The sequence below is a fragment of the Tachysurus vachellii genome, chromosome 8, assembly GCF_030014155.1.
Source record: "Tachysurus vachellii isolate PV-2020 chromosome 8, HZAU_Pvac_v1, whole genome shotgun sequence".
Classification (NCBI taxonomy): domain Eukaryota; kingdom Metazoa; phylum Chordata; class Actinopteri; order Siluriformes; family Bagridae; genus Tachysurus; species Tachysurus vachellii.
The window spans coordinates 6,695,773-6,723,345 of record NC_083467.1 but is presented as its reverse complement, the minus strand read 5'-3'; the positions used below and the strand labels follow the sequence as shown (position 1 = coordinate 6,723,345).

General features: G+C 40.3%; 1 protein-coding gene across 1 annotated transcript; it reads right to left on the bottom strand.

Moving 5' to 3' along the window:
- Nucleotides 1–848: 848 nt before the first annotated feature.
- gtf2e1 (general transcription factor IIE, polypeptide 1, alpha) lies at nucleotides 849–27,370 on the bottom strand. The gene is made up of 6 exons (XM_060875958.1): nucleotides 27,281–27,370; nucleotides 24,797–24,864; nucleotides 24,013–24,476; nucleotides 6,251–6,452; nucleotides 5,752–5,993; nucleotides 849–2,200 (listed from the first exon to the last, which is right to left on the bottom strand). The coding sequence occupies exons 3-6, from the start codon at nucleotides 24,458–24,460 to the stop codon at nucleotides 1,761–1,763; spliced, it is 1,332 nt and encodes a 443-aa protein (XP_060731941.1). The 5' UTR covers nucleotides 24,461–24,476; nucleotides 24,797–24,864; nucleotides 27,281–27,370; the 3' UTR covers nucleotides 849–1,760.
- Between the last annotated feature and the right edge of the window lie 203 nt (nucleotides 27,371–27,573).

Sequence of the window (27,573 nt, the reverse complement as noted above, 5' to 3'; positions counted from 1 at the left end):
GGAGAATAGGGAGATCGGTTAAAGCTGCTAAAGGCTACACTAACTCAGATAATCATTCTGTACAGTTGCGGTGAGCAGAAAAGCATCTCAGAATACACAACACGTCAAAACTTGAAGCAGATGCATTAAAAACAGTAAAAAAAACCACACGAGGTTCCACTTCTGATAGCCAAGAAGAGAAAGCTGAGACTGCAGTAGGCACAGACTGACCAACACTGTACAGGTGCAGACTGGAAAAACCTAGCCTGGTCTGATAAATCTGGATTTACGCAGAGACTCACAGATGTTAGGGTCTGAATTTGCACCAACAGCATGAATCTATGGATCCACCAACTTCCCTTGTGTCAAGGCTGGTGAAGGTGGTGTAATAGTGTTTTGTAGGCACACTTTAGGTCCGTTGATACCAGTCCGATGATATCACTTGAATGCCACAGTCTATTTGAGTTTTGTTGCTGAACATGTGAATCTCTTCATAGCCCCAATTTACTTTCTTCTAACAGCTGCTTCCAGCATGATGATGCACCATGTCACAAAGAAAAAGTCGTCCCAAACTGGATTCATGAACGTGACAATGAGTTCAGCGTACTTCAGTGATATTCCTAGTCACCAGATAAGAATCCAGTAGATCACCTTTGCGATGTGGTAGAACAGGAGATTCACAGCATGAAAGTGCTCCTACAAAAATCTGCAGGAATCATGTGATACAATCATCTCAACATGGACCAAATCTCAAAGAAGGTTTCAACATCTTGTTGAATCCAGACCATGAAGAATTGATATATTTAGAAAATATTAAAGACCTAGATTGTTGATAATGGATGCGCTACTAATGAATTCATTTGTTTGGGTTTTTCATTAAGAAATGTTTATTTTCAGAGAGCATCAGCTTTATCATAATATAATGTGCTTGAAAGTTTAAATACAGAAATGAAATAGTCTATAATATTCTACATACTATTAAAAACATACAAAGAAAAAAATGTTCTTTCACACGTCACAGCTAACAGGAGTGTGTCCTTATCTGAATTTAAGAAATGATCTACAATATTCACTGATGCTTGGAGTAAGCTGATACTAGACAACACATAAACTAACATCTGGTAACTTCATAACACAATCTTAGACAACACTTAAATGAGATGCTGATACAGAAAAAAAATCCTTGACATTCTGGTTACATCAGTTTTTTTTTTGAAACGTATGTGTCTGTCATCCATAGTGATGGAGTACTAGTACTGCAACTGTGTGAAACGGTGCCATTATGCATCTAGATCTCTAATATGTATCCTTATGCTGTCTCAAATGGTAAATCAACAACATTAGGAGCCTCCTGCGTGAGGATGTTTTTAATCAACTGGGCCTTCTGGAAGGTCACTCTGTATCCAGATATTAAACACTGAACTCTCTGCTATTTGCCCAAGATAATGTGGGACTAGAAACCAAAGCAGAAAAGCAAACACCTTTGTTTGTGTGTGTGTGTGTGTGTGTGTGTGTGTGTGTATTGATTCTGTAATTCAAGGCAAAAAATACCTTGACTGAGTGGCACCAGTGTATGTGAGCAAGAAGAAATATCATCAGGAGTCCTGTAGAACAGAATAATACTGCATCTGACTGTGGGAGTCTGACCTTCTGCACAATTCCTCACACAGTGTGTGTCAATGTTTGAAAGGTAACGACATCTTAAAGGAGACAGACTGGACAAAGAAACAGAAAGAGAGAAAAAGAGAGAAAGCGAGAGGGATATCGAGAGCAGAGGTTGTTCAGAAGTACATGTCCTGAAAGAGGTTTTGCCCCATCTCGATGTACGCCTCCTTCTCCTGGGTGCTCATCTGCTCCACCAGCTCTGGCCTCTGGCTCACTTCCCTGTAAGAGTACGTTCTTCCTCCTACCATCACAACTGGATCATCTCCCACCTCCTCAAACTCGTCGCCCTCCTCGTCGTCGTCTCCATCTGGTCTGCCGAGCTTGGTTGGAGGAGCGATGGCTCGGACCGGAGAGTCCTCGTCTGATTCGCTGGTGTCACTCTCTGAGTCGCTGGCATTGGCTGCCGCGATGGGGGTCTTGTGAATAGCTCCGCCCATCGGTGCAGGCGCACTCTTCTTTTCGTGGATGAGGAGAGCACGCATCACTTCCTCGTTTTCATCCTGCACATTGCCACGTCCAGCCGCACTTTCCTGGGTTACCATGGAGTCCTCGCCAGCTGTGGCACAAAAACAAACATTTAGTACAACTCAGTCTCAAACAAATCAGTCCAGAAGCAGTAGTAGAAAGGTAACGAAATCATCCCTGATAAACTGTGAATAAAAAAAAAGAACTTCAGGTATTTTACATTTTTATTAAGCATTTTAATCAAGTCTGCACTACGAGCATCCACGACACAAACCATACGCATGTACAAAAGTACTATGTACCTCAGACTGATCAATATAAATCAGTCTTTATATAAAGTGTGAGTCTGATGGTGAATAAACAGCATCTTCCTCGCTTTTCTGCTCATCGTCTCTCCTTATCTTCTCCCCCATGCCAATCACAGGGACACTAGACAGTGTGAGCTCATATATGTGGAAGAGGGTGTTTGACATGTACTCCTTCTGTCGAACAGGGATCGTAAAATCTGCCAGGTTCTTCTTCTGTGAAACACCCGCTTCCAGATATATAAGCTCACAATGTGGTCATCATTCAAACTAGAGGTTTTTTTGTATGGACTACATTGTTGTAACATTATATGCTTTGGGGCTTATTTGGAGTCACTTGAGGCGTGATAAACCCAGCCCTCTCACATGCCTAATAGACTGCCTGATACATTTATCACTAATGCAGCACAGCGATTTTTACTTAATCATGCTGCACCTAGGAAAAGATTTTTACAAACGCAGCTGATGTTTAGGGAGGAATTTGGAGCTTCACTCACTGCCTTCACATTTGGCAATAAAGTGAGACCCATGATAAACCAAAATATTTGCTATTGAATAGAATAGTGTAGTATCTAAGTAGTGATAGAAGATGCACATAAATAATAGACCTTACCGGTTATAGGCGGGGTGCACGATGTTTGAAAGCCAATGTTGACATTTGAAATCACCTAAACAAACAAACCCCTAACACAAATGGGTGTCACCCCTGTTTTGATAGCTCCGCCCCAAACATACATATGTAACCCAGGCAACTATTATGGCTGGCCGAAGGGATATTTTTATCAATAAATGAACACAATGAGTAATACTATGGTAATACAAATGTGTTTTTGCAGTACTGTGCATTGTACTGTAAAAGGTTTAGCTCCGTTTCACGTGGAAGACGTTCAACGCCTAGAACCCGAGGCAGATGTAACGGCAGGTATCCGGCCATGTCATTGTTTCAATCGCTTTCGGCTGATGTCAGACATGCGCACTGAACACACTCTCTGCCGCATATTGACAAGACACGCCCCTTTCTGCTAATTGGCTACACGTTTGTTTTGTTAGTCGGCCCGACTCAGTTTTCTGAAGCACTTTTCAAACATCAGAAATTATTGTGATTACTGTAATATGACACAAAATTCAAGTTCTTTGCTCAGTCAGAGTTAGTGATCACCCTAGTCCACTAGTCCAGGTAAACTGGCACAGAGCAATGAGACTTTGTTCCCCAAAGTCTAGTGTAACATGCTGTGGTAAAGTACACATCGCCTAATGAGAGTACACCCTTACACGGCTCTGGTGCAGCTGGTGTGGACTGAAACAGATGTTAAAATGAAAGCATAATTCCTGTGTGTGAGGCACAATGAAACGATTGGCCTTCAGAGCAGCAAATCAGCCATAACAACTTGAAGAGTTTGAGCAGTGTTGGTCCTCTTAGAGATGAGCGAGTAGAAGCTCATCACGATTTCTAATTACACCAGAGTACTCCTAATGCCGAAATCCTGGCCGCAGTCAAAGACACATCCATTCCAGGAAGCAAGAAAATGTTCTAAATGGTCTAAATGATAATGAACTGTTTAAATGCTGCCATGACAATTTGGGACCTCACCAGTTGGCATGTTGCAGCACCTCTCCTAATCCGCAGATTTGTTTACTTCCCCTACTCGCTCATCAGGAAATGATAAACAGCCAGGCTGCTTTCCTCCAGACCGCTGGCTTGCCACAGTTCATCAGAGTAATTGATGAGAGTCATATTAAAAATTAAAGTCTCACAAGGAAATGAAAAGGCGTGCGAAAAAGATATCATGGATAAGTCCAATTGTTAGGAGACAACAAAAGGAGAATCTTTCGCTCAACAGCAATTCATGAAAACATGGAACATGATGTGAAACTTTCTCTCTTATTCTGGTCGTGTCAGAGTCTAGACAGAAGTATCTCCTTGAAAATAGCATGGATTAGCGTTAGACTGAAGTCATGAACTGTGCTGTCACCATGTGGCTTAATTCGCAAGCTGTCAAAACTACAGAGAGAGAGAGAGAGAGAGAGAGAGAGAGAGAGAGAGAGAGAGAGAGAGAGAGAGAGAGAGAGAGAAAGAGAGAGAGAAAGAAAGCGAGAGAGAGAGAAAGAAAGAGAGACAGCTAGAGAGAGAAAGAGAGAGAAAGAGAGACAGCTAGAGAAAGAAAGAGAGAGAGAGACAGCTAGAGAGAGAGAGAGAAAGAAAGCGAGAGAGAGAGAGAGAGAAAGAGAGAGACAGCTAGAGAGAGACAGCTAGAGAGAGAAAGAGAGAGAAAGAGAGACAGCTAGAGAGAGAGAGAGGGTGAGAGAGAGAGAGATACAGCTAGAAAGAGAAGGAGAGAGAGACAGCTAGAGAGAGAGAAAGAGAGAGAAAGAAAGAGAAAGAGAGAGAGAGAGAGAGAGAGAGAGAGAGACAGCTAGAGAATAAGTGAGAGAGAAAGAAAGAGAGAGAGAGAGAGAGAGAGAGAGAGAGAGAGAGAGAGAGAGAGAGAGAGCTAGAGAGAGAGAGAAAGAAAGAGAGAGAGACAGCTAGAGAAAAAGAGAGACAAAGAGAGAGAGAGAGAAAGAGAGAGAGAGAGAGAGAAAGAGAGAGAGAGAAAGAGAGAGAGAGAGAGAGAGAGAGAGAGAGAGAGAGAGAGAGAGAAAGAGAGAGATCTAGAGAGAGAAAGAGAGAGAGAGCTCGTCATCATCTTCTGAGGAAAAGATGACCAAGTAACCAAAAATACATTCATTTTTGCTTCCAAACAGAAGACAAGAAACCAATTGAGTTGAATTGTCTGTAATGAGAATGGTTTATTAGTTTATTAATTTATGCATGTGCTTATTCTCCTACATCACCATATCTGAAGTAACAGCTAATCCACTGGCTAATCTTCATACATTCAATACCTAATAATAAAAACATGCTAATCAAGAACAGAAAACTATAATCCTTGATATATTAAAACATTTAATTGATAGATGCTAATTTAATATTTATAGATGGACTATTAGGTGTGTGTTTTCTAAAAGTCTTCTATAAAAGGAGTATTTTTTTTAATGAATAAGACTTTAGGGTGGTTACAGCAACGCACTATTCAACTGTTGTTTCCTGTATTCTGCCATTCCCTATGGATACAATCCTAGCACCACACTAGCTGAAAATGTACTTAAATGTATATGCATTAATGATTTATTTTAAATTGTTTTGCAGAAAAAAAAACAAAGTGGGTATTTTACTAGAACACACACATGCAAGCTCAACTCAAGTCCACAAGCAGCTCATCTACAAGTCTACAAAATAAGAGGCATGTATGTAGTAGTGTGGTGATGTGACGTGGTGTGGTGAAGTTGTACTGACCAGCCTTCAGGGCATCGTTCTCGTTGTAGGCGCCCTGCACAGTGCTCTGAGTCAGCCACACCGGTCTCTCTTTGGGGGCTTTGGCCTCGGCTGCCCGGTCCTGCTGGCTCTCTTGCTCCTCCATGTTGATCACTACATTCTGTGTGTAAAGATCTGCATATGATGAGCCCTTCGTCCTCCAGACCTCCCGTCCTGCAGCTCCAGCCCCCAACAGACCTGCGGCTGCTGCTGCACGCTCTCGACTGTGGGGCATGACAAAGGAACATGCTGTGGTTTAAAAATTTACATAATTTTTCAAATGCAAATCACAACACAATACCAAAGAACATAAAGGATGACATGTGTTGAAACTTTCAGAACAACCCATCTCCCTAGATCTGTCTGAAAACAACATAATATGTAGTGAAAGCTTAAAAAGTTCAAAAATAATCCTGGCAAAACACACAACCTAGACAGAGAGTCCTGAAACTGAACAAGTGGTAGAAAAATGGGCCTAAACCTCTGTTTCAGAGCAGGGATTTCTGTCGGCTCTGGCTCCAGTAGCTCATGTGACAGGTTGACATCTTCAGTCTCCCGTAGCAACACGTAAATGGGCTCGATCTGCTCGTTGAAGCGGGCAACCAGTGTCCGTGCATCTTTCTTCGGCACGGCCGACTCATCCTCCTCCACCTCAGTCTGGCAGAACGTACAGCGGAATGTCCCTATGACAGAGATAGACAGACAGAGTTAGAGAGAGCAAGTGTCACCGATTCAGATTTTAAAAAGACTCGCTGTTAATAAAAATAATAGCCACAATTCACGTTCAGTATAAACTCTAAACACACGTGAATGAAATCACAAACAGTAGTTGAGTAGGGATGTGGTAGCCAACTGGTTAAGGTGTTGGACTACCAATCGGAAGGTTAGGTTCAATTCCCACGTCCACCAAGCTGCCACTGCTGGGCCCATGAGCAAGGCTCTTAACCCTCAATTGCTCAGTTGTATAAAAATGAGATTAAAAATGTAAGACGCTCTGGATAAGGGCGTCTGCTAAATGCTGTAAATGTAAATGTAGTTGCTGCTGGCGAGTTAGTAAACACTTACTAAATGTTCAGAATCTAAACATAGTGATATCTACTCAAGAAATAATGGGTATGTCTCTGAAATGATTAGACAAATGTATTAGACACTCAAACAGCAATAAAATACAGTCCACTTGTAAATATAGCACAACTTTAAATCAAAATCAATAACAGCCACTTCTACAGCACTGAACAGTAGCAGATACATAGCAATAACACTGAGTTTATGATGGAAGAATCTTAGGGTAGTTGTTTAGAGATGTTACTGCGAGCTCCATGGTTTGCTAAGGCTGGTGCAGAAAAACCCCTGGTGTGGAAGTGTCCTGACCTCAACTCCACTGAATACCTTTGAGATTTACTGGAACACTGACTGAACCCCAGACCTCCTCACCCAACATCAGTGTCTGATCTCACTAATGCTCTTGTAACTGAATGATCACAAATCTCCACAGCCACGCTCCAACACCTAGTGGAAAGCCTTCCCAGAAGAGTGGAGATTATTATAAGGGCAAAAGATGTATTAAATCTGTAATGTGATATAGTGCAAGCTGATGTGTGCAGAACAATGAGATCATGTAGATGTTTACACTGTAATTCCACTAATGAACCATAACATTAAAACCAGTGACAGGTGACCTGAAAAACTTGATCCTGAAAAATGTTATCATTTCAGTGGCACCTGTCAAAGGATATGAGAGATATATTACGTCTTAAAGTTGATATATTGGAAGCCACAAAAATGGGTCTGAGATGACTGGGTCAGAGAATTTCTAAAACAGCAGGTTTCGTGGGGTGTTTCCATGTACGTAGCGGTTACTACCTACCAAATGTGGTCAAAGAAAGGAGAAAGTAACCAGGCTCAAGACTAGCTCATCTAATCTGATTCCACATAGCCGTATTCTTTTTCAGTAGGATAACATGCCCAGTTTGAGGAACATGAAAAAGAATCCTTGGCCTTGGCTTTCCCAAATCCCAATACGATCGAACATCTGTAGGATGTGCTGAATAAACAAGTGTGGTAGATAGAGGACCTACCTCACAACTTCCAGGATGTGCTGTTAGTGTCTAGAGAATGATTTCCACAACCCAACCGTGCGGTTTTCTTTCCTCGTCCCACCTATCAGATTAATATGTTGTACGCTATAATGAAACCGGCTAGCTAGTGTGCTGTGTGTGAGGTGTGGAAAAAGCTTTTCGGCACAGTGAGACAACAATAACAAACACCTTCTCCATGCTGTGTGTTTCATAAGGGTGTGATCCCAGCTCTGTGCTCGTTTTCTATTAGCCGATGTTTCCAACATTGGCATAGCTGAATTCTGTGCAAAGGGAAATCAGAGGAGGTGGATTCTTCCACTAGCGGAAACAAAGCCTTTTAATCACGTAAAGCGCCTTCTTCCGTTCCTGCTTTTCCATTGGGCTGATCTATTTATATCTGAACACGGTCATGCTGATGAAGTCATGTGTGTATTGGCTGAGTCCAAGACACTTATTGCTTTGCCACTGCGCAAGACAGACACATATTTAGGAAGTCAGGCTAAGCACAGCCAGGCTGCTGTGATTTTTGCACTGGAGGGGAAATCAGCAGAGGAAATGATTCATTGCAATTTCCATTTTGAAAAGCCCTTTTGGCAAGATGACAAGCGCCACGAAAGCGCTTGTGGAAAAGAAAAAAACAATCACCTCCGCCTGGGCCTTTTATTATAGCACGCAACGTAGCATTCTGATGGATGGGACAAGGAAAGAAAACAACTTGATGAGTGAGACAGAGTGAGCAAGAGAGGGAGATAACTGAATACAAACAAGGATTTGTGCCATGGTGATGCCGTCACAACCATCTCCCCCTCAGTAAAGACGGGCACATGGCACCTCCATTTTCTTCCTCCATTCTCCATTTCTCCATTGTGAAAAAGTAACCAAAAAAAAGAGAGATAGATAAACAAAACAATAAGGGAGCAATCCAGAGGCATCATTAATCCAACACCACTGTGACAGCCTGAAGAGCTGCAGGACTGAGTGACAGACAGAAAGAGGAGGAATATTCGCATCCTCACAGACGAAGAGATAAGTGGCCAATAAAACTGACGATCCGTGGAGGGCGAGGTAGCCGTACAAGCGGAGGTGAAGCTTTACGTGTGTGCAAAAGCCACTTTTTATTCAGAGTAAGAAGCAAATCAGCACTAAATTACAGCTAAGTGTTAAACACCTGCGCAAATATACCTTCCAGCACTTAGTTAGAAACTAGTTTAATTTCATTTTAATCACCATAAATGGAAGATGAACAAAATATAAGCAGAGGAAGGCCGGGGGATAAACAAAATGAAAAAGAGAGTCTAATTTTCCATTTTAATATGCAAGAGAAATCAGCGATAATGGCAGTGCAATCAGAAACAGACATCATACACTAAAACACACACACACACAGAGTCTACTTTACCTAAAAGAACAGAAGAACGGAGCCTATTTGTGAGGCGGGTGTTCATTAAGTTTTGCACACTCAGTAAAGCGGGTCTTATCTTTGTGTAGATATCTTTGTCTTTATCGTCTATGAATACGTCTAAATTACACGGCTCTGCCTCGTCAAAGCTCTGTGTGAAAGCAAGACAGAGCTCTGCGCTTTTGTGTGACTGGAAACAATAGGAGTGCAGAAGTATACAAAAAGTGCTGTGAATGATCTTATAAGAAACTGGCAGCTAGTAAGGAAGTGTTTACATGTGTAGAGTTTGCTCTGTCTGAATTAAACCCTGGTGCTTTTGTGGGTTGGTGTGTTTCGCTCTGAGCTTCTGATGAGCCACTGGTTCAACAAACAAACTGCGGTAAGAAAGCCAATGGATCCCAAATCGACCAAACTGCAGGAAATGAACCAAACATGTTGTGTGCTTTGGATTACAGCCCTCGTTCTTTTTTGGTTATTTTCCCCCTTGCAGATGTGAGATCTGAGCTATGAGACACAAACCGAGGCAAAGCACAGAGCTGATATGCTGCAGAAATGTGATATCCTTCAGGGACAGACAGACAGACAGACAGATAGGCACAGACAGTGTCAGACAGACAGGCACAAACAGAGTCAGACAGACAGTCAGACAGACAGAGACAGACAGCCAGGCACAGACAGAGACAGACAGCCAGGCACAGACAGAGACAGACAGCCAGGCACAAACAGAGTCAGACAGACAGTCAGACAGACAGACAGGCACAGACAGTCGCACAGACAGAGTCAGACAGACAGGCACATACAGATACCCAGACAGACAGACAGTCAGACAGACAAGCACAGACAGACAAGCACAGACAGACAGTCAGACAGACAGACAGACAGTCGCACAGACAGGCACAGAGAGACAGTCAGACAGACAGGCACATACAGATACCCAGACAGACAGACAGTCAGACAGACAGGCAGTCAGACAGAAAGGTTTAAACTAGTTATTTATGATTATATAGTGGTTTAATTAGCACCTCCTCTATGCTCAAAAGATGATCTGTTTTTCTCCATGTACTTTTCTTTTTTCTATCACTTGATTTTAATGATGTACAGTGTGAAAAATAAATAAAACCAAATATCAAGTGAATTAAAAAGTATCCTTGTCGATCAGATTTGGATTCAGCCAACAGATCTAAACATACCCAAAACCTTTGTTTTTTTTTTGTAAGCGGCCCTACTTCTGAACTAAAGATGATAAATGTGTGCGTTTCTGCTGCAGTGACTACATAAGAGACAGTGTACCATGAGTATGAGGTACAACTAGAAAGGGTGTTTATTTTGGCAGGAGAAAAAAAAAATTGTGGTGTGTGGGAGAGGGAATGGGTAAGATGTATTGGGATTGTATTGGGTAAGATGTTTATTATCAAAGCGCAACACCTCTTTCAATGACTCTTCATGTCTGATCAAACAGCGAAGAAATCAGCCTGCAATCATGTAATCAAATCAACATTCACACTTGTAGGGGTTCCTTACATCACGTCTGGGTCTAAAATGATGGCTATGGAAAGTAAAGTTCACGTCTTGGTTGTAATGAAATGAGATTTTCCGTGAAAACCACAGGCATCATCTTCCACAATCTATGTACACAATCAGTTAAAGGTCACATCAGTTAATCGTTCAAACTGCTCACACTTGCTTGTTAAAATGAACAGGCACACTCAATGTTCACAAGATGATGCTCTGAAACGTCTCGGATGTTCAGTGCCGTGTCACATGCAGGCGCTGTAAGCAAGTCTTGCACAATAAAGAGTTCAGGGAAAGTGGCTCTCGTTACTAACACCTATTTATCCCTTACGTTTATACACCAACAAATCTGAGTGTGCAGCCTGGTGATAATTAGGAAATAAACGGTTTCTGGGTTGAACGGGTGGCAGCTTGTAGCACCGTCAGCACTCGGGTTCTACTTGTAAGTTTATCTGCCATGTGACTGTGTGAGTTGCAAGAAAAACCGAAAAGGACTCACTTTACAGCAGGGAAAATAGAAATATATATGAATTTGGATTTCTGGCAAAACAATGATTATAATGAATAAAAAGTGCAATTTTAGTGTATTGTCTGGTCTGCTCATAGTTTCTTCCAGTTTCTGCCAGGGTTCCTTATGCACAAGCTAGCTTCCATAACTTTATTTTTTACACATATTTACATTTATCTGCACTTGTTCTTACTTTTTTTTTTTAAAAAAAGTTTTTACTTTTTGCACTTTTGGTAGATGCTAAGCGGCATTTCATTGCTATGTACTTATACTTAGTTCTTTCTTTCTTTCTATCTATCTCTCTCTCTCTCTCTCTCTATCTAATCTATGTGCAAGTCACAAGTAAGTCTCAAGTCATGAATGTCAAGTCAAAGTCAAGTCGAGTCTTTTTTTAATATTTGTCAAGCAAGTCTCAAATTTGTGACTTAAGTCTGACTCAAGTCATGTCATATGACTCGAGTCCCCCATCTCTGCTATCTTATCCTATCAAGCTTTGAATAAACCTAGATTTAATGACAAGTCATTAATTTATCGTTATTCTATTATTTATCTATGGATGATTAGCACTTATTTTTTTGCTCTACAGTCTTGAGCCTTATGGCCCCCCTTTAATAAATGCCATTTAATGTGTAAGTAAAGACATGGTGTTTAGAATTATTTATCCATTTTCTTGGTCTGCAAAGCAACAATTTCGAAAAGGAACCCCAGAATTACTGCACAGTGAAACATCCCCTGAAGAAACTAACAGCACTGAGTGTCGTCTTGTAATGTCCAGTTATCAGACATGCCTGTACAGGAAGAAATCCTCTCTCTCAAGCTCCTTTTAAGGCAGCTTTCAAACTACAGTTGAGTCTGAAACAGAGCACTTGTAGGAGTTGGTGTGGGTTCGGTTGAACTGTGTCGCCTTTCCTGTGAATGTGAAGGCAAAATGTACTCGGGAATCGCTTGTGAAGTAAGTAAAGTAAAATGCGTATGTGTTTTTAGTACGGCTGTCAACAGTAAAGCGCTAACGCATGCGATTAATAATTTTACGCAAATACCGTGAAATAAATGACTGAAACACACAAAGGTGCATTATGCACCAACATTAACATAATTTGTGTCACGCGGATGATCTTGTGGGTCGGGAGTTTATCACTCTTAGCATCTACAATGGCGCAAGCACCGGTAACTCTGGTAGGTAGAGTTAAATTGGATGGCACTCTGGATTAACACAAAGTTGTGTGCATACACTGTACTGAAGAACTGGCGTACCATTGAAGCTCATCGAGTTTAAAATATCATTTAAAAGCAAAACACATCACAGGATCTACTAGCAAACCGACGAGTAGTGTGCAACAACCCACACTTTATCGGTGTGTATGCTGTGTGTGTTGACAAGCTTCAGCCAGGCTTACTAATTCTTTTAACAATTCCCTCTACACTGGTGGTCTGCACACAGCAGAAGTCATGACAAGCTGGTGACTATTGCACAGAAATATCTAGCAACTCCTGCTTCAACTGTGCCATGTGAGAGACTATTTTCACTTGCAGGACACACGACACACATGCTCTGGCCCCTGAATATGTTAACTCGTATGCCTTAGCAGCTGGTTAAATACCGACAAGAAATTTAAGCTGTGTGTTCTGTTCAAGTTTGGCAAGCAGGAAATCAAAATTGAATAGAATCTGCTCTGATGGTTCGCTTAACTGGATATAGTAAATAAGCAAAATTTTGTCACAATAAACACGTTAAACACGTTCATTCCAAGTGTGTGATTAATCACAGTTAATCACACAAAGAGTGTGATTATTCGCGATTAAAAAATGTAATCTATTGACAGCTTTAATTTTTATTCAACATCATCATCATTAGTGTCCACAACACAAAATCGTGGCGAGCGAACATTGCCTTACACCACAGAATAGAACCAAAACATTTCTATAAATAAATATGGTGAAAAAACACGTCAGTATTGTGTTCTCTGTGCGATGAGGTAAGATGAATGAAAATGCACCACGGTTCAACACAATCAGATAAAAATGCTGCTGGAGCACTGGGACCGGTCCCACACGGAATTGAGGCACAGTGAAGACGCCCAGTGGTTTTTGCATGCGTATTCACAGGCATTCGGTACATTTCAACCCTAAGGACCTAATTTGCTATTGCAAACATTTTGGTTCCCACATGCATTTCTGTTCATTATGGAAGAAATGTTTTTAGCCATGATCTTTATCATTAGGTGAAAGACAAGTTGGAACCTAATAGCAACCAAGATTTGGGAAAGAAACAAAAAATGTTTGTTTCAGTGGACACACTGCAGGGATCCCCCGAGTTTACAGGTCTGTTTTAGAGAATAACACCATGATCAGACTCCACACTTTCTTCTCCAGACACCAGTCAGTGATGGAGCTCCATCTCTGTGGTGTCACCTCTCCACATTTTGCTCATGTTTTAACCAGGCTACTGACACCACCAGCAAAGTCTTTCTTCACCCTGAACACTGCAGCAACCGAATAGTTGTCAGCTCATCAAACAGCAAGCTTCTGTATTCTGCAGTCACTCTGGATAAAAGCAGCTGTCGACTGAATAAGAGCGGATGCAATAGGCTGCATCCCTGCTTACGTTGTAAAACAATCTTTCTGAACAAAACTTCTATTCAAGATGGCAGCTGAATGACACCATGAAATAAAGAAATACAGCCATGATGAGAGTTACACAATGCTGATGCAGATCAGTTGCCTGAAAGAAAAGTGGTGATGGTGATGATGGTAATGTAAAGTAACAAGAGCTCTCGCCAGTGTAAGGAAGGCTCTGTGCGAGCAGCTTCGCAAAGGCTCATGACGTGAGGCAGCACGTACACATGTGCGTGTGTGTTGGAGACGGCCAGCGGGGTGGGGTTGCTCTTCATCCACCCGTCTGCTTGCCCGTCCCACTGTGTATCCTAGCAACAGCTCGCCTCTCCTGCCTGTTGTTTGCCTGTTCCTTCTCTTCTTCGACGCTTGCTCCTTCCTCTCTCTACACATCCTTTCTCTTGTCCTTCTCCAGTTTTCTGACATGGGCAGTGGTGTAGATTTGGAGATTCCAGGACTCATTCTATTGCTGTGAACCATTGTGTAATGTCACACTTGAGTAAAAGTAACTCCATGCCAATAATTTATGTCATGTGGAGTGAGTGAGTGAGTGAGTGAGTGTGTGAGAACTTGTGCCTAAGGACTGAGCAACAGGGTAAAAACATAATGGATATTGGGTTAAATAAGGTCTTATGTAAGGCTTGTCTGATTTTAAGCTTCATGTTCTCCTCATGCTTTGGTTTCCTATCAGTATTTTTTCCTCCCCAGTTGGAGCTGACTGGCGTCTCTAAAGTGTCTGCAGAGAGTGTGTGTGTGTGTGTGTGTGTGTCTCACCTTGTGCCCTGAGTCCACTGAGAGTCTCTGTATATGATAAGCACTACCGGAAATAGATATCCTTCAGAGACGTTTAATTCTGATGACATCATTATATATTAATAACAGACCGGTCAACAGTCCTGCATTTGGTATACGAGTTCCATATTTACAGCATAAAGAGAACGGTAAAACGAGGGAATCACCTTTTCATTCTCCAATAAAATGACAGATGTGCTGATCGAAATATGGATCTGGAACGATTCATTTTGTAGATGTTTCATTCATTTTGAAGCCTCTGATATAAAACTACACCACCTGGAAGCCCTGCCCTCTTTCTGTGATCTCATACGATGAACTCAAGCAGATCTAACAGCCACTATGTTAGATATTATTCCCACTTTCTGAAAACATAAATCAGTTAGAAGTTATCTAGACTTTAACACGTATTACACAGGACTTAAGGTGGTACTATGGTAGATCTGACGCTCCGGACATGCTCATGCTAACACCCAGCGTGCCGGAGACGAAAGAGAACGAGACGTTCATCCTACAGAGTGCCGCTTCAGGAAATCTGCAACTCCAATCTGAAGTCAGTGCACGTCTCACACTCCAGAGCAGACCAAAGTTGTGTGTGTGGATGTGTGTGACTTTGCTAGCAGATAAATCAGACGCTACAGCAGACAGAAACTACAGAGTACAAGTGCTGATATGAGAGAGAGCAAAGCTGGCACAAAGCTTCAAACGACAAAAGCTCAGCGGAACATGCAGTAGTCTGTACACTCCAAAACAACTCGCCGTGCCACGTTCCAGGACACGGCGCACTTTGAGGGTGCACAATGATATCAAGAGGACTCGGAGATAAACAGACTTCACATCACCACAGTGCTGCCAGGTCGCTTTCACACTGCTGCAACAGGAAATCTTTATTCTTATACTTTAACATAGCTTTTTTCCTGTAATAACAGTAATGCTGGTAGATTTTAGAGTTTGTTGGAGCTCATTTTGTAGTATTTTTTAATACTTAAACGGGGAACAGCTAAACGACAACTTTCTCAGAAAAGAAAAGAAAGAAAGAAAGAAAGAAAGAAAAAAGGGAAAGAAAGAAAGAAAGAAAGAAAGAAAGAAAGAAAGAAAAAGAAAGCAAGCAAGCAAGAAAGAAAGAGAAAGAGAGAAAAAAAAGAAAGAAAGAAAGAAAGAAAGAAAGAGAAAAAAAAGAAAGAAAGAAAGAAAGAAAAAGAAAGCAAGCAAGAAAGAAAGAAAGAGAAAGAGAGAAAAAAGAAAGAAAGAAAGAGAAAGAGAGAAAAAAGAAAGAAAGAAAGAAAAAGCAAGCAAGAAAGAAAGAAAAAGAAAGAAAGAAAAAGAAAGCAAGCAAGCAAGAAAGAAAGAGAAAGAGAGAAAAAAAAGAAAGAAAGAAAGAAAGAAAGAAAAAGAAAGAAGGAAATAAAGAAAAAAGGAAAAAGGGTAAGAAAGAAAGAAAGAAAGAAAGAAAGAAAGAAAGAAAAAGAAAGCAAGCAAGAAAGAAAGAAAGAGAAAGAGAGAAAAAAAGAAAGAAAGAAAGAAAGAAAAAGAAAGAAGGAAATAAAGAAAAAAGGAAAAAGGGTAAGAAAGAAAGAAAGAAAGAAAGAAAGAAAGAAAGAAAGAAAGAAAAAGAAAGCAAGCAAGAAAGAAAGAAAGAGAAAGAGAGAAAAAAGAAAGAAAGAAAGAAAGAGAAAGAGAGAAAAAAAAGAAAGAAAGAAAAAGCAAGCAAGAAAGAAAGAAAAAGAAAGAAAAAGAAAGAAAGCAAGAAAGAAAAAAGGGAAAGAAAGAAAGAAAGAAAGAAAGAAAGCAAGCAAGCAAGAAAGAAAGAGAAAGAGAGAAAAAAAAGAAAGAAAGAAAGAAAGAAAAAGAAAAAAGGAAAAAGGGTAAGAAAGAAAGAAAGAAAGAAAGAAAGAAAGAAATAAAGAAAAAGAAAGCAAGAAAGAAAGAAAGAAAGAGAAAGAGAGAAAAAAGAACGAAAGAAAGAGAAAGAGAGAAAAAAAAGAAAGAAAAAGCAAGCAAGAAAGAAAGAAAAAGAAAGAAAGAAAGAAAAAGCAAGCAAGAAAGAAAGAAAAAGAAAGAAAGAAAAAGAAAGCAAGAAAGAAAGAAAAAGAAAGAAAAAGAAAGAAAGCAAGAAAGAAAAAAGGGAAAGAAAGAAAGAAAGAAAGCAAGCAAGCAAGCAAGAAAGAAAGAGAAAGAGAGAAAAGAAAGAAAGAAAAAGAAAAAAGGAAAAAGGGTAAGAAAGAGACGGAAAGAAAGAAAAAGAAAGAGACGGAAAGAAAGAAAAAGAAAGAGACGGAAAGAAAGAAAAAGAAAGAGACGGAAAGAAAGAAAAAGAAAGAGACGGAAAGAAAGAAAAAGAAAGAAAAAGAAAGCAAGCAAGAAAGAAAGAAAGAGAAAGAGAGAAAAAAGAACGAAAGAAAGAGAAAGAGAGAAAAAAAAGAAATAAAGAAAAAGAAAGCAAGAAAGAAAGAAAAAGAAAGAAAAAGAAAGCAAGCAAGAAAGAAAGAAAGAGAAAGAGAGAAAAAAAGAACGAAAGAAAGAGAAAGAGAGAGAAAAAAAAGAAAGAAAGAAAAAGCAAGCAAGAAAGAAAGAAAAAGAAAGAAAGAAAAAGAAAGCAAGAAAGAAAGAAAAAGAAAGAAAAAGAAAGAAAAAAGGGAAAGAAAGAAAGAAAGAAAGAAAGAAAGAAAGAAAGAAAAAAGGGAAAGAAAGAAAGAAAGAAAGAAAGAAAGAAAGAAAAAAGGGAAAGAAAGAAAGAAAGAAAGAAAGAAAGAAAGAAAAAAGGGAAAGAAAGAAAGAAAGAAAAAAGGGAAAGAAAGAAAGAAAGAAAGAAAGAAAAAAGGGAAAGAAAGAAAGAAAAAAGGGAAAGAAAGAAAGAAAGAAAGAAAGAAGGAAATAAAGAAAAAAGGAAAAAGGGTAAGAAAGAAAGAAAGAAAGAAAGAAAGAAAGAAAGAAAGAAAAAGAAAGCAAGCAAGAAAGAAAGAAAGAGAAAGAGAGAAAAAAGAAAGAAAGAAAGAGAAAGAGAGAAAAAAAAGAAAGAAAGAAAAAGCAAGCAAGAAAGAAAGAAAAAGAAAGAAAGAAAAAGAAAGCAAGAAAGAAAGAAAAAGAAAGAAAAAGAAAGAAAGCAAGAAAGAAAAAAGGGAAAGAAAGAAAGAAAGAAAGCAAGCAAGCAAGAAAGAAAGAAAGAAAAAGCAAGCAAGAAAGAAAGAAAAAAGGGAAAGAAAGAAAGAAAGAAAGAAAGAAAGAGAAAGAGAGAAAAAAAAGAAAGAAAGAAAGAAAGAAAGAAGAAAGAAAGGAAGAAAAGAAAGAAAAAGCAAGCAAGAAAGAAAGAAAAAGAAAGAAAGAAAGAAAAAGCAAGCAAGAAAGAAAGAAAAAGAAAGAAAGAAAAAGAAAGCAAGAAAGAAAGAAAAAGAAAGAAAAAGAAAGAAAGCAAGAAAGAAAAAAGGGAAAGAAAGAAAGAAAGAAAGAAAGAAAGAAAGAAAGAAAGAAAGCAAGCAAGCAAGAAAGAAAGAGAAAGAGAGAAAAAAAAGAAAGAAAGAAAGAAAGAAAAAGAAAAAAGGAAAAAGGGTAAGAAAGAAAGAAAGAAAGAAAGAAAGAAAGAAAGAAAGAAAGAAAAAGAAAGCAAGAAAGAAAGAAAGAAAGAAAGAAAGAAAGAAAGAAAAAGAAAGCAAGAAAGAAAGAAAAAGAAAGAAAAAGAAAGCAAGCAAGAAAGAAAGAAAGAGAAAGAGAGAAAAAAGAACGAAAGAAAGAGAAAGAGAGAAAAAAAAGAAATAAAGAAAAAGAAAGCAAGAAAGAAAGAAAAAGAAAGAAAAAGAAAGCAAGCAAGAAAGAAAGAAAGAGAAAGAGAGAAAAAAAGAACGAAAGAAAGAGAAAGAGAGAGAAAAAAAAGAAAGAAAGAAAAAGCAAGCAAGAAAGAAAGAAAAAGAAAGAAAGAAAAAGAAAGCAAGAAAGAAAGAAAAAGAAAGAAAAAGAAAGAAAAAAGGGAAAGAAAGAAAGAAAGAAAGAAAGAAAGAAAGAAAGAAAGAAAGAAAGAAAGAAAAAAGGGAAAGAAAGAAAGAAAGAAAGAAAGAAAAAAGGGAAAGAAAGAAAGAAAGAAAAAAGGGAAAGAAAGAAAGAAAGAAAGAAAGAAAAAAGGGAAAGAAAGAAAGAAAAAAGGGAAAGAAAGAAAGAAAGAAAGAAAGAAAGAAAGAAAGAAAGAAAGAAAGAAAGAAAGAAAGAGAGCAATCAAGAAAGAAAGAAAGAAAGAGAAAGAGAGAAAAAAGAAAGAAAGAAAGAAAGAAAAAAGGGAAAGAAAGAAAGAAAGAAAGAAAGAAAGAGAAAGAGAGAAAAAAGAAAGAAAGAAAGAGAAAGAGAGAAAAAAAAGAAAGAAAGAAAAAAGGAAAAAGGGAAAAAAGAAAGAAAGAAAGAAAGAAAGAAAGAAAGAAAGAAAGAAAGAAAGAAAGAAAGAAAGAAAGAAAGAAAAAGAAAGCAAGCAAGCAAGAAAGAAAGAGAAAGAGAGAAAAAAAAGAAAGAAAGAAAGAAAGAAAGAAAGAAAGAAAGAAAGAAAGAAAGAAAGAAAGAAAGAAAAAGAAAGAAAAAGAAAGCAAGCAAGAAAGAAAGAAAGAGAAAGAGAGAAAAAAGAAAGAAAGAAAAAGAAAGCAAGAAAGAAAGAAAAAGAAAGAAAAAGAAAGCAAGAAAGAAAGAAAGAAAGAAAGGAAGAAGGGAAAGAAAGAAAGAAAGAAAGAAAGAAAGAAAGAAAGAAAGAAAGAAAAAAGGGAAAGAAAGAAAGAAAGAAAGAAAGAAAGAAAGAAAGAAAGAAAGAAAGAAAGAAAAAAGGGAAAGAAAGAAAGAAAGAAAGAAAGAAAGAAAAAAGGGAAAGAAAGAAAGAAAGAAAGAAAAAAGGGAAAGAAAGAAAGAAAGAAAGAAAGAAAGAAAGAAAGAAAGAAAGAAAGAAAGAAAGAAAGAAAGAAAGAAAGAAAGAAAGAAAGAGAAAGAGAGAAAAAAAGAAAGAAAGAAAGAAAAAAGGAAAAAGGGAAAAAAGAAAGAAAGAAAGAAAGCAAGCAAGAAAGAGAAAGAAAGAAAGAAAGAAAGAAAGAAAGAAAGAAAGAAAGAAAGAAAGAAAGAAAGAAAAAGGGAAAGAAAGAAAGAAAGAAAGAAAGAAAGAAAGAAAGAAAGAAAAATAAAGCAAGCAAGAAAGAAAGAAAGAGAAAGAGAGAAAAAAGAAAGAAAGAAAGAAAAAAGGAAAAAGGGAAAAAAGAAAGAAAGAAAGAAAGAAAGAAAGCAAGGAAGAAAGAAAAGGAAAGAAGGAAAGCAAGGAAATGATTGAACAATGATTGTGACTGTTGTGCTGCTGCTCCCACAAGCAAAAAGAGAAAGAGAGAAAGAAAGAAAGAAAGCGAGAAAGCAAGCAAGAAAGAAAGAAAGAAAGAAAGAGAAAGAGAAAGAGAAAGAAAGAAAGAAAGAAAGAAAGAAAGAAAGAAAGAAAGAGGTAAAAACATTTGTTGTTGTGTTTTCACAAGCAGAACAATGACTGTGACTGTTGTGCTGCTGCTCCCACAAGCACAAATACACTGCAGCTGAAAAGAAACTGCTGCTTTGTGCAGTGACAAGAGCAACAGAGTGAGACTCAGAGTGAGACCCAGAGTGAGACCCAGAGTGAGACCCAGAGTGAGACTCAGAGTGAGACCCAGAGTGAGACCCAGAGTGAGACCCAGAGTGAGACTCAGAGTGAGACTCAGAGTGAGACTCAGAGTGAGACCCAGAGTGAGACCCAGAGTGAGACCCAGAGTGAGACCCAGAGTGAGACTCAGAGTGAGACCCAGAGTGAGACTCAGAGTGAGACTCAGAGTGAGACCCAGAGTGAGACTCAGAGTGAGACCCAGAGTGAGACTCAGAGTGAGACCCAGAGTGAGACTCAGAGTGAGACCCAGAGTGAGACTCAGAGTGAGACCCAGAGTGAGACCCAGAGTGAGACCCAGAGTGAGACCCAGAGTGAGACTCAGAGTGAGACCCAGAGTGAGACCCAGAGTGAGACCCAGAGTGAGACCCAGAGTGAGACTCAGAGTGAGACCCAGAGTGAGACCCAGAGTGAGACTCAGAGTGAGACCCAGAGTGAGACCCAGAGTGAGACCCAGAGTGAGACTCAGAGTGAGACCCAGAGTGAGACACAGAGTGAGACTCAACAACAGAGCTATTCATTTCTCTGTAAGAGTCTGTAAGAGCTGAACCCACCTGGAGCATGCGCTTCTCTCTCATTTTACAGAAGAGAAACAGACTCATTAGTCTCCCTTCATCTCATACCGTCTCTGTACACACATCAAGTGTATCCACAGGGTCTGAATGCAATATTCCCACAACTCAGTGCTGCCATCTAGTGTTCACGTCCCACACTGAGTGTACAGTTAACTTTTATCTGAGCTCAGCCACAGGATCAAATAAACCTACAGGTTGTGTATGATGTACACAACCTGTACAACCTGTACGTCAGTGATTACTGACTGATTTCTAAAGCTGGACACGCCAACATTTAGTCAGCAACAGTTGCTGTTGCTCATGTCATCAGAAATCGCAGCTCTGATTGAAAACGAAGGTCACTTTGTGGCTGGGAGTAGGTCGTATGTGTGAACGTAGAATTACAGTGGGCACAGGTTCACCTAAACTGAGGCCTGTTCTTGTGCTCTTCACACGATTCTCCACCTCAGCGTGTTGTGTATTCTGTGATGTTCTTCTGTGTTACTGATCACACCAGTCTAGCCATTCTTCTCCTTGCTCTTCTTTCAGCATGATGTTCTCCTGCAGTTAAACTCTACATACTGTTTTCTATCTGAGATCACAGATTGGTCCTAATCCAAATCCATCCAGAATTTCAGAAAGTTATTCTGAGATGCATGATTGATTGATTGATTTATTTATTTATTTTTTCAAATCTATAAGAATTATTGAAAGTGTAAGCACAGGATTCTTCTTTTGGACTCGTAGCAGTGAAGACAGGTTTGTAATGACTTTCTATGAGAGCTGTATTCATGTTAAACAAACGTGAATGGTAGAGGGGTTTGTTTGAATGCGTGTTGTGATGACGTCACACAGTGTGCCATGGTGAAAGTCTGGGGGAAAAAAAAACTTGGGGTCATTTTAAAAAACTATCTGCAATCTTCTCCAAACATCATGAAGTTTGGTCGATTTTGTGACAGTTACTGTGGTCCTGGAGGGATGCCGATTCTGATGTTTTGGGTCAGTTGTGGCTCAAGTGGATAAAAGTGGCTCTGAGTTGTTTGATCGGAATCTGCCCCTGATTTTACGCGTTATGCTGCCGAGTGAGTGTACAAGTGTTCCTGATAAAGATGTCGGTAAATGTAAGCTGTGCACAAGAAACAACTGGGAAAATAAAAGTGATTAGATGTTCTACCAAAATCTTACAGGATGTTTCAAATGACCTGTTTGAGCGAGCTAGCAAACCGATGTCATGTGTACTTTGGGCTGAAAGTGAGAACATGTCTATCATCGCTTATCGATGCTATTTAATTCATGACCCGAAGAAGAAGAAGAAAGAAGAAGAAGAAAAAGAAACAGAAACGTCAGAAAGCTGATCTGAGAGGGATCAGCAAACTGATGTACAGAATGTTAAATATCCAAATATTAAATAAACCATAACTAAATAAATGACACGAGTGACTCACAGCTGCTTGCTTTAAAACTTGTCTGTGATGCATTATTCATAAATCATCATTTCTTCAGTTTATCATCAATTTATTAGCTGCCATCAGCAGAAGAGCATAAACACTGCCACGACTAATTCATTATCCAGCTGTTAATATTGCTGCTTCCTTTTAACTTTGAGAGGACATGCTGTGCTCTTGGCACATTAATAAAACTTTAGTTTTATATTTAATAGCAGCTTCATTAATGGTTAGTAAATCAGTGTCTAAAAACACAGAGGTCATTCACGAACATACGTGAGGAGAACAGAGCTCACACACTCAAACACACGTATGCATAAAAATTGGCAGTATGTGAATTTTTCAGAAAAACTTCTTACGAGATTACTCATGTTCTGGAGTGTGTGCACTTTTACACCAAAACGTACATCACACAATCAATTTTAAATCATACAACTGACATGTGTTACTGCACTGTCTGAATAATACTGTAAAGGAACTAAAAGTACCATCAACAACATTTCGTAAAACGAAATGAGTGAATCTGTAAGTGAGTGAGCGAGCAAAGGAGTGAGTAAAGGAGTGATAGAGTGAGTGAGTGAGTGAGCGACTGAGCAAGCGACTGAGCAAGCAACAGAGGGAGAGTGATAGTGAGTGAGTGACAGAGTGAGTGAGTGACAGAGTGAGTGAGTGACAGAGCGAGTGAGTGACAGAGCGAGTGAGTGAGGGACAGAGCGAGTGAGTGAGGGACAGAGCGAGTGAGTGAGTGACAGAGCGAGTGAGTGAGGGACAGAGCGAGTGAGTGAGGGACAGAGCGAGTGAGAGACTGAGTGACTGAGTGACAGAGCGAGTGAGTGACACAGCGAGTGAGTGACACAGCGAGTGAGTGACACAGCGAGTGAGTGACAGAGCGAGTGAGCGACTGAGCGAGCAACAGAAGGAGAGTGATAGAGTGAGTGAGTGAGTGATAGAGTGAATGATAGAGTGAGTGAGTGAGTGAGTGAGCGAATGTGCGAGCGACTGAGAGAGCGAAAGAGCGAGCAACTGAGAGAGCGACTGAGAGAGCGAAAGAGCGAGCAACTGAGAGAGCGACTGAGAGAGCGAATGAGTTACCAACTGAGGGAGTGAATGAGCGAGCAACTGAGGGAGTAAAATATTGACTGAGTGAGTGAGCGACTGAGTGAGTGACTGAGTAAAGGAGTGAGTGACTGAGTAAAGGAGTGAGTGACTGAGTAAAGGAGTGAGTGACTGAGTAAAGGAGTGAGTGACTGAGTAAAGGAGTGACTGAGCGACTGACAGAGTGAGTAAGTGAATAGTCCATAGTAATGAAAAACAGCAGTAAAGCTTCTCAATGTGTTTGCAGTGGCACTAAAGGCTTCTGCCCAGGCTTCAGTAAATGACATGTAGGAAGTGGAGTGGATCAGGTGGAAGACCCTTATACAGGTAACCATACAAGGACTGATAAATAACACTATTTGGCAAATGAACAATGTAAATAGAGCACTGCTGTGTGAAAGCTGTCTTAATCTGAAAACTGGAACCTGATTAACCATCGTGTTTTTATTCAATAGCACTTCCTTGTCACCTAACTCAGATTTTTGAAGGAGGGTGAAACTCTTTCCTCAAAACATTTCACTCCTAAAATCACCAGGTTTAAAGGTGACATGATTAGATAAATCCTGTAACTAAGGATTTATTAGTCCTAGCTTATCTCCCGCCCCCTCTCACCTGTCATTGGGTCAAACAGCTGGTTGGCCTCCAGGTCAGTGAATGTGCTGCAACAATTGGGACAGTGAAACGACGCTCTGTTGGTGGAATCGCGTTCGTCTGTCTCAATGCGTCTCCGCATGTGGTCCAGCTTATACTTGACCACGTTTACCAGCAGTCTGTAATTGATGAAGTAGTAATTGTGGCGCGTGGTCTTGCCATCTGCCGCCGTCTCCACACGCATGCGGCACTTGACAAACTTATCGGCTTTCAGAGTGTTAAGCACGGACCGCAGCTGCTTGCGGTCAAACTTGAGCAGCTCCAGCATGTCCTCCTCACGCACACAGGCATTGCGGATCAACACGTCCAGGGCCAGAGCGTGCTCTAGGCCATAAAAACCACGCACCACCTGCTTGGCCAAGCGCTTCAGCGCCGCCGGGACTTCAGTCAGCACCTCCGGCTCAGTCATCACACACAGATAGAGGCTGCAGGAAAGAGAAAGCAGAGATGAGATGGAAATGGATTCTTATAGCTGATTAGTGCAAGTACACAGAAAAATCTGTTGCGAAAACATACTAGCTGAGCAAAGAGAAGAGTTAACTTTGATCAACACGTACATCTATACTTTTAATATGTTTAATTCCTCCAGCTGCAGGGGCCATGAGCTCAGCTAACGACTGTGATGCACCCTGGATAAAAAATGTTGGAGTGGAATAATAATGTGTACGTGTGTAGACACACTTGTCTCCTTCTGTTATCAGATATTTTTCATCTGTGTGAGGTAACACATGCATGCAGACCTTACCGTGCCCAAATAACACTGAAAGAAGTGTAGAAGTCGTCGTTCAGTTCTGGAGTATGAGAAACAGCAGCCTATGGTAGGTGTAGGTAAAAGAGGAAGACCGATCAATAGGCGAAAGAGAAAGAGTGGGAGAGACAGACAGACATAGTCACGGTAAAGAAAAGAGAGGGGGAGAAAGAGGGTATAGATAAATAAACAGAAAAGGCAGATAAAAATCGACATCACGTGATGTTTAATTAAGAGCGTTAAGTAAAATGAATCGTGAGTTGTCCAAGGTTGTCCAATTGATTACAAAATTCTATAAAGGAACTTTTACAGAATTACTGAGTGAGCAACTGAGTGAGCAACTGAGTGAGCGAGTGAGTAACTGAGAGTGAGTGAGTAACTGAGAGTGAGCGACTGACAGAGCGAGAGAGCGACTGACAGAGCGAGAGAGCGACTGACAGAGCGAGCGAGCGACTGACAGAGCGAGCGACAGAGTGACTGACAAAGTGAGTGAGTGAGTGACAAAGTGAGTGAGTGAGTGACAAAGTGAGTGAGTGAGTGACAAAGTGAGTGACTGACTGACTGACAGAGTGAGTGACTGACAGAGTGAGTGACTGACAGAGTGAGTGACTGACAGAGTGAGTGAGTGAGTGAGTGAGTAAGTGACAGAGTGATTGACAAAGTGAGTGACTGACAGAGTGAGTGACTGACAGTGAGTGACTGACAGAGTGAGTGACTGACTGAGTGAGTGAGTGACTGACAGTGAGTGAGTGACTGACAGTGAGTGAGTGACTGACAGTGAGTGAGTGACTGACAGTGAGTGAGTGACTGACAGTGAGTGAGTGACTGACAGAGTGACTGACAAAGTGAGTGAGTGACTGACAGAGTGAGTGAGTGAGTGAGTGACAGAGTGAGTGACTGAGTGAGTGAGCAAGTGACTGACAGAGCGAGTGACTGACAGACAGAGTGACTGACAGACTGAGTGAGTGAGTGACTGACAGAGTGACTGACTGAGTGACTGACTGAGTGACTGACTGACTGAGTGAGTGACTGACTGACTGAGTGACTGACTGACTGAGTGACTGACTGACTGACTGAGTGAGTGACTGACCGACTGAGTGAGTGACTGACAGTGATTTACTGACTGAGTGAGTGACTGACTGACTGAGTGAGTGAGTAAGTGACTGACTGACTGAGTGACTGACTGACTGAGTGAGTGAGTAAGTGACTGACTGAGTGACTGACTGAGTGACAGTGAGTGAATTACTGAGTGATTTACTGAGTGAGTAAGTGACTGACTGAGTGACTGACTGAGTGACAGTGAGTGAATTACTGAGTGATTTACTGAGTGAGTAAGTGACTGACTGACTGAGTGAGTGACTGACTGACTGAGTGACTGACAGTGATTTACTGAGTGATTGACTGAGTGACTGACTGAGTGAGTGATTGAGTGAGTGAGTGAGTGAGTGAGTGAGTGATTGAGTGAGTGAGTGAGTGAGTGAGTGAGTGACTGACTGACTGAGTGACTGACAGTGATTTACTGAGTGATTGACTGAGTGACTGACTGAGTGAGTGATTGAGTGAGTGAGTGAGTGAGTGAGTGACTGACTGAGTGAGTGAGTGACTGACTGAGTGAGTGAGTGACTGACTGAGTGAGTGAGTGACTGACTGAGTGAGTAAGTGACTGACTGAGTGAGTGACTGACTGACTAAGTGACAGTGAGTGACTGACTGACTGAGTGAGTGATTGAGTGACTGACTGAGTGACTGACTGAGTGACAGTGAGTGAATTACTGAGTGATTTACTGAGTGAGTAAGTGACTGACTGACTGAGTGACTGACAGTGATTTACTGAGTGATTGACTGAGTGACTGACTGAGTGAGTGATTGAGTGAGTGAGTGAGTGAGTGAGTGAGTGAGTGAGTGAGTGAGTGACTGACTGAGTGAGTGAGTGACTGACTGAGTGAGTGAGTGACTGACTGAGTGAGTAAGTGACTGACTGAGTGAGTGACTGACTGACAGTGATTTACTGAGTGAGTGACTGAGTGACTGACTGACTGACTGGTAGGTGTAGGTAAAAGAGGAAGATGGATCAATAGGCGAAAGAGAGAGAGAGAGACAGACAGACAGTCACCGTAAAGAAGAGAGAGGGGGAGAAATAGGGTGTAGATAAATAAACAGAAAATGCAGACAAAAAGAGAAATCGACATCACGTGATGTTTAATTAAGAGCGTTTAAGTAACACGGAGGTGACGCATTATAATCAAATTACAAAGTTCTCTAAGTGAACTTTTAAAGGTGAAAGTTGTTCTACACCGCTATAGCGACCCGGGAGCGGTGTTTATTTATTTATTTAACGCTCATAACATCACAGCTTCTGTACAAACTCCCTCAACTTCCTCACACACCTGCAGACAGAACAAGCTGTGTACAGGACACTTTAGCTTAAAGTGTACAACTATTCATTATTAAAATTAGTTCAAAAAAAAAAAGAACAACATACAGAGTTGTAGCCTGTTTCAGGTGAAGACGTCTCGGTTTGTGGGATCACTTCCGGCTAACTCAGTATCCTAGCATGGACACAACGGAAATGACGCAGCGGATGTTGTTTCACAGAGGAGAAGTTAAAAGTATAGACGATAAATTATTAATACTTGCATTTAAATATTCATTTTAAAAGACATACATTTGTTCACGTATATTAGAATCGACTGTTGTGATAATATAATATATTTAAATGCATTTAAAATAACAACGGTTTGTTTATTTTTATTTCTGATAAAAGTCCCGTCCTCT

Coding starts and splice junctions, on each gene's coding strand:
- gtf2e1 (XM_060875958.1), bottom strand. CDS start 24,460: ATGACTGAGCCGGAGGTGCTGACTGAAGTCCCGGCGGCGCTGAAGCGC. Junction 6,453..24,012: donor GCTGTTTGACCCAATGACAG/GTGAGAGGGGGC, acceptor TCTCTGTCATAG/GGACATTCCGCTGTACGTTC. Junction 5,994..6,250: donor ATCCCTGCTCTGAAACAGAG/GTTTAGGCCCAT, acceptor CATGCCCCACAG/TCGAGAGCGTGCAGCAGCAG.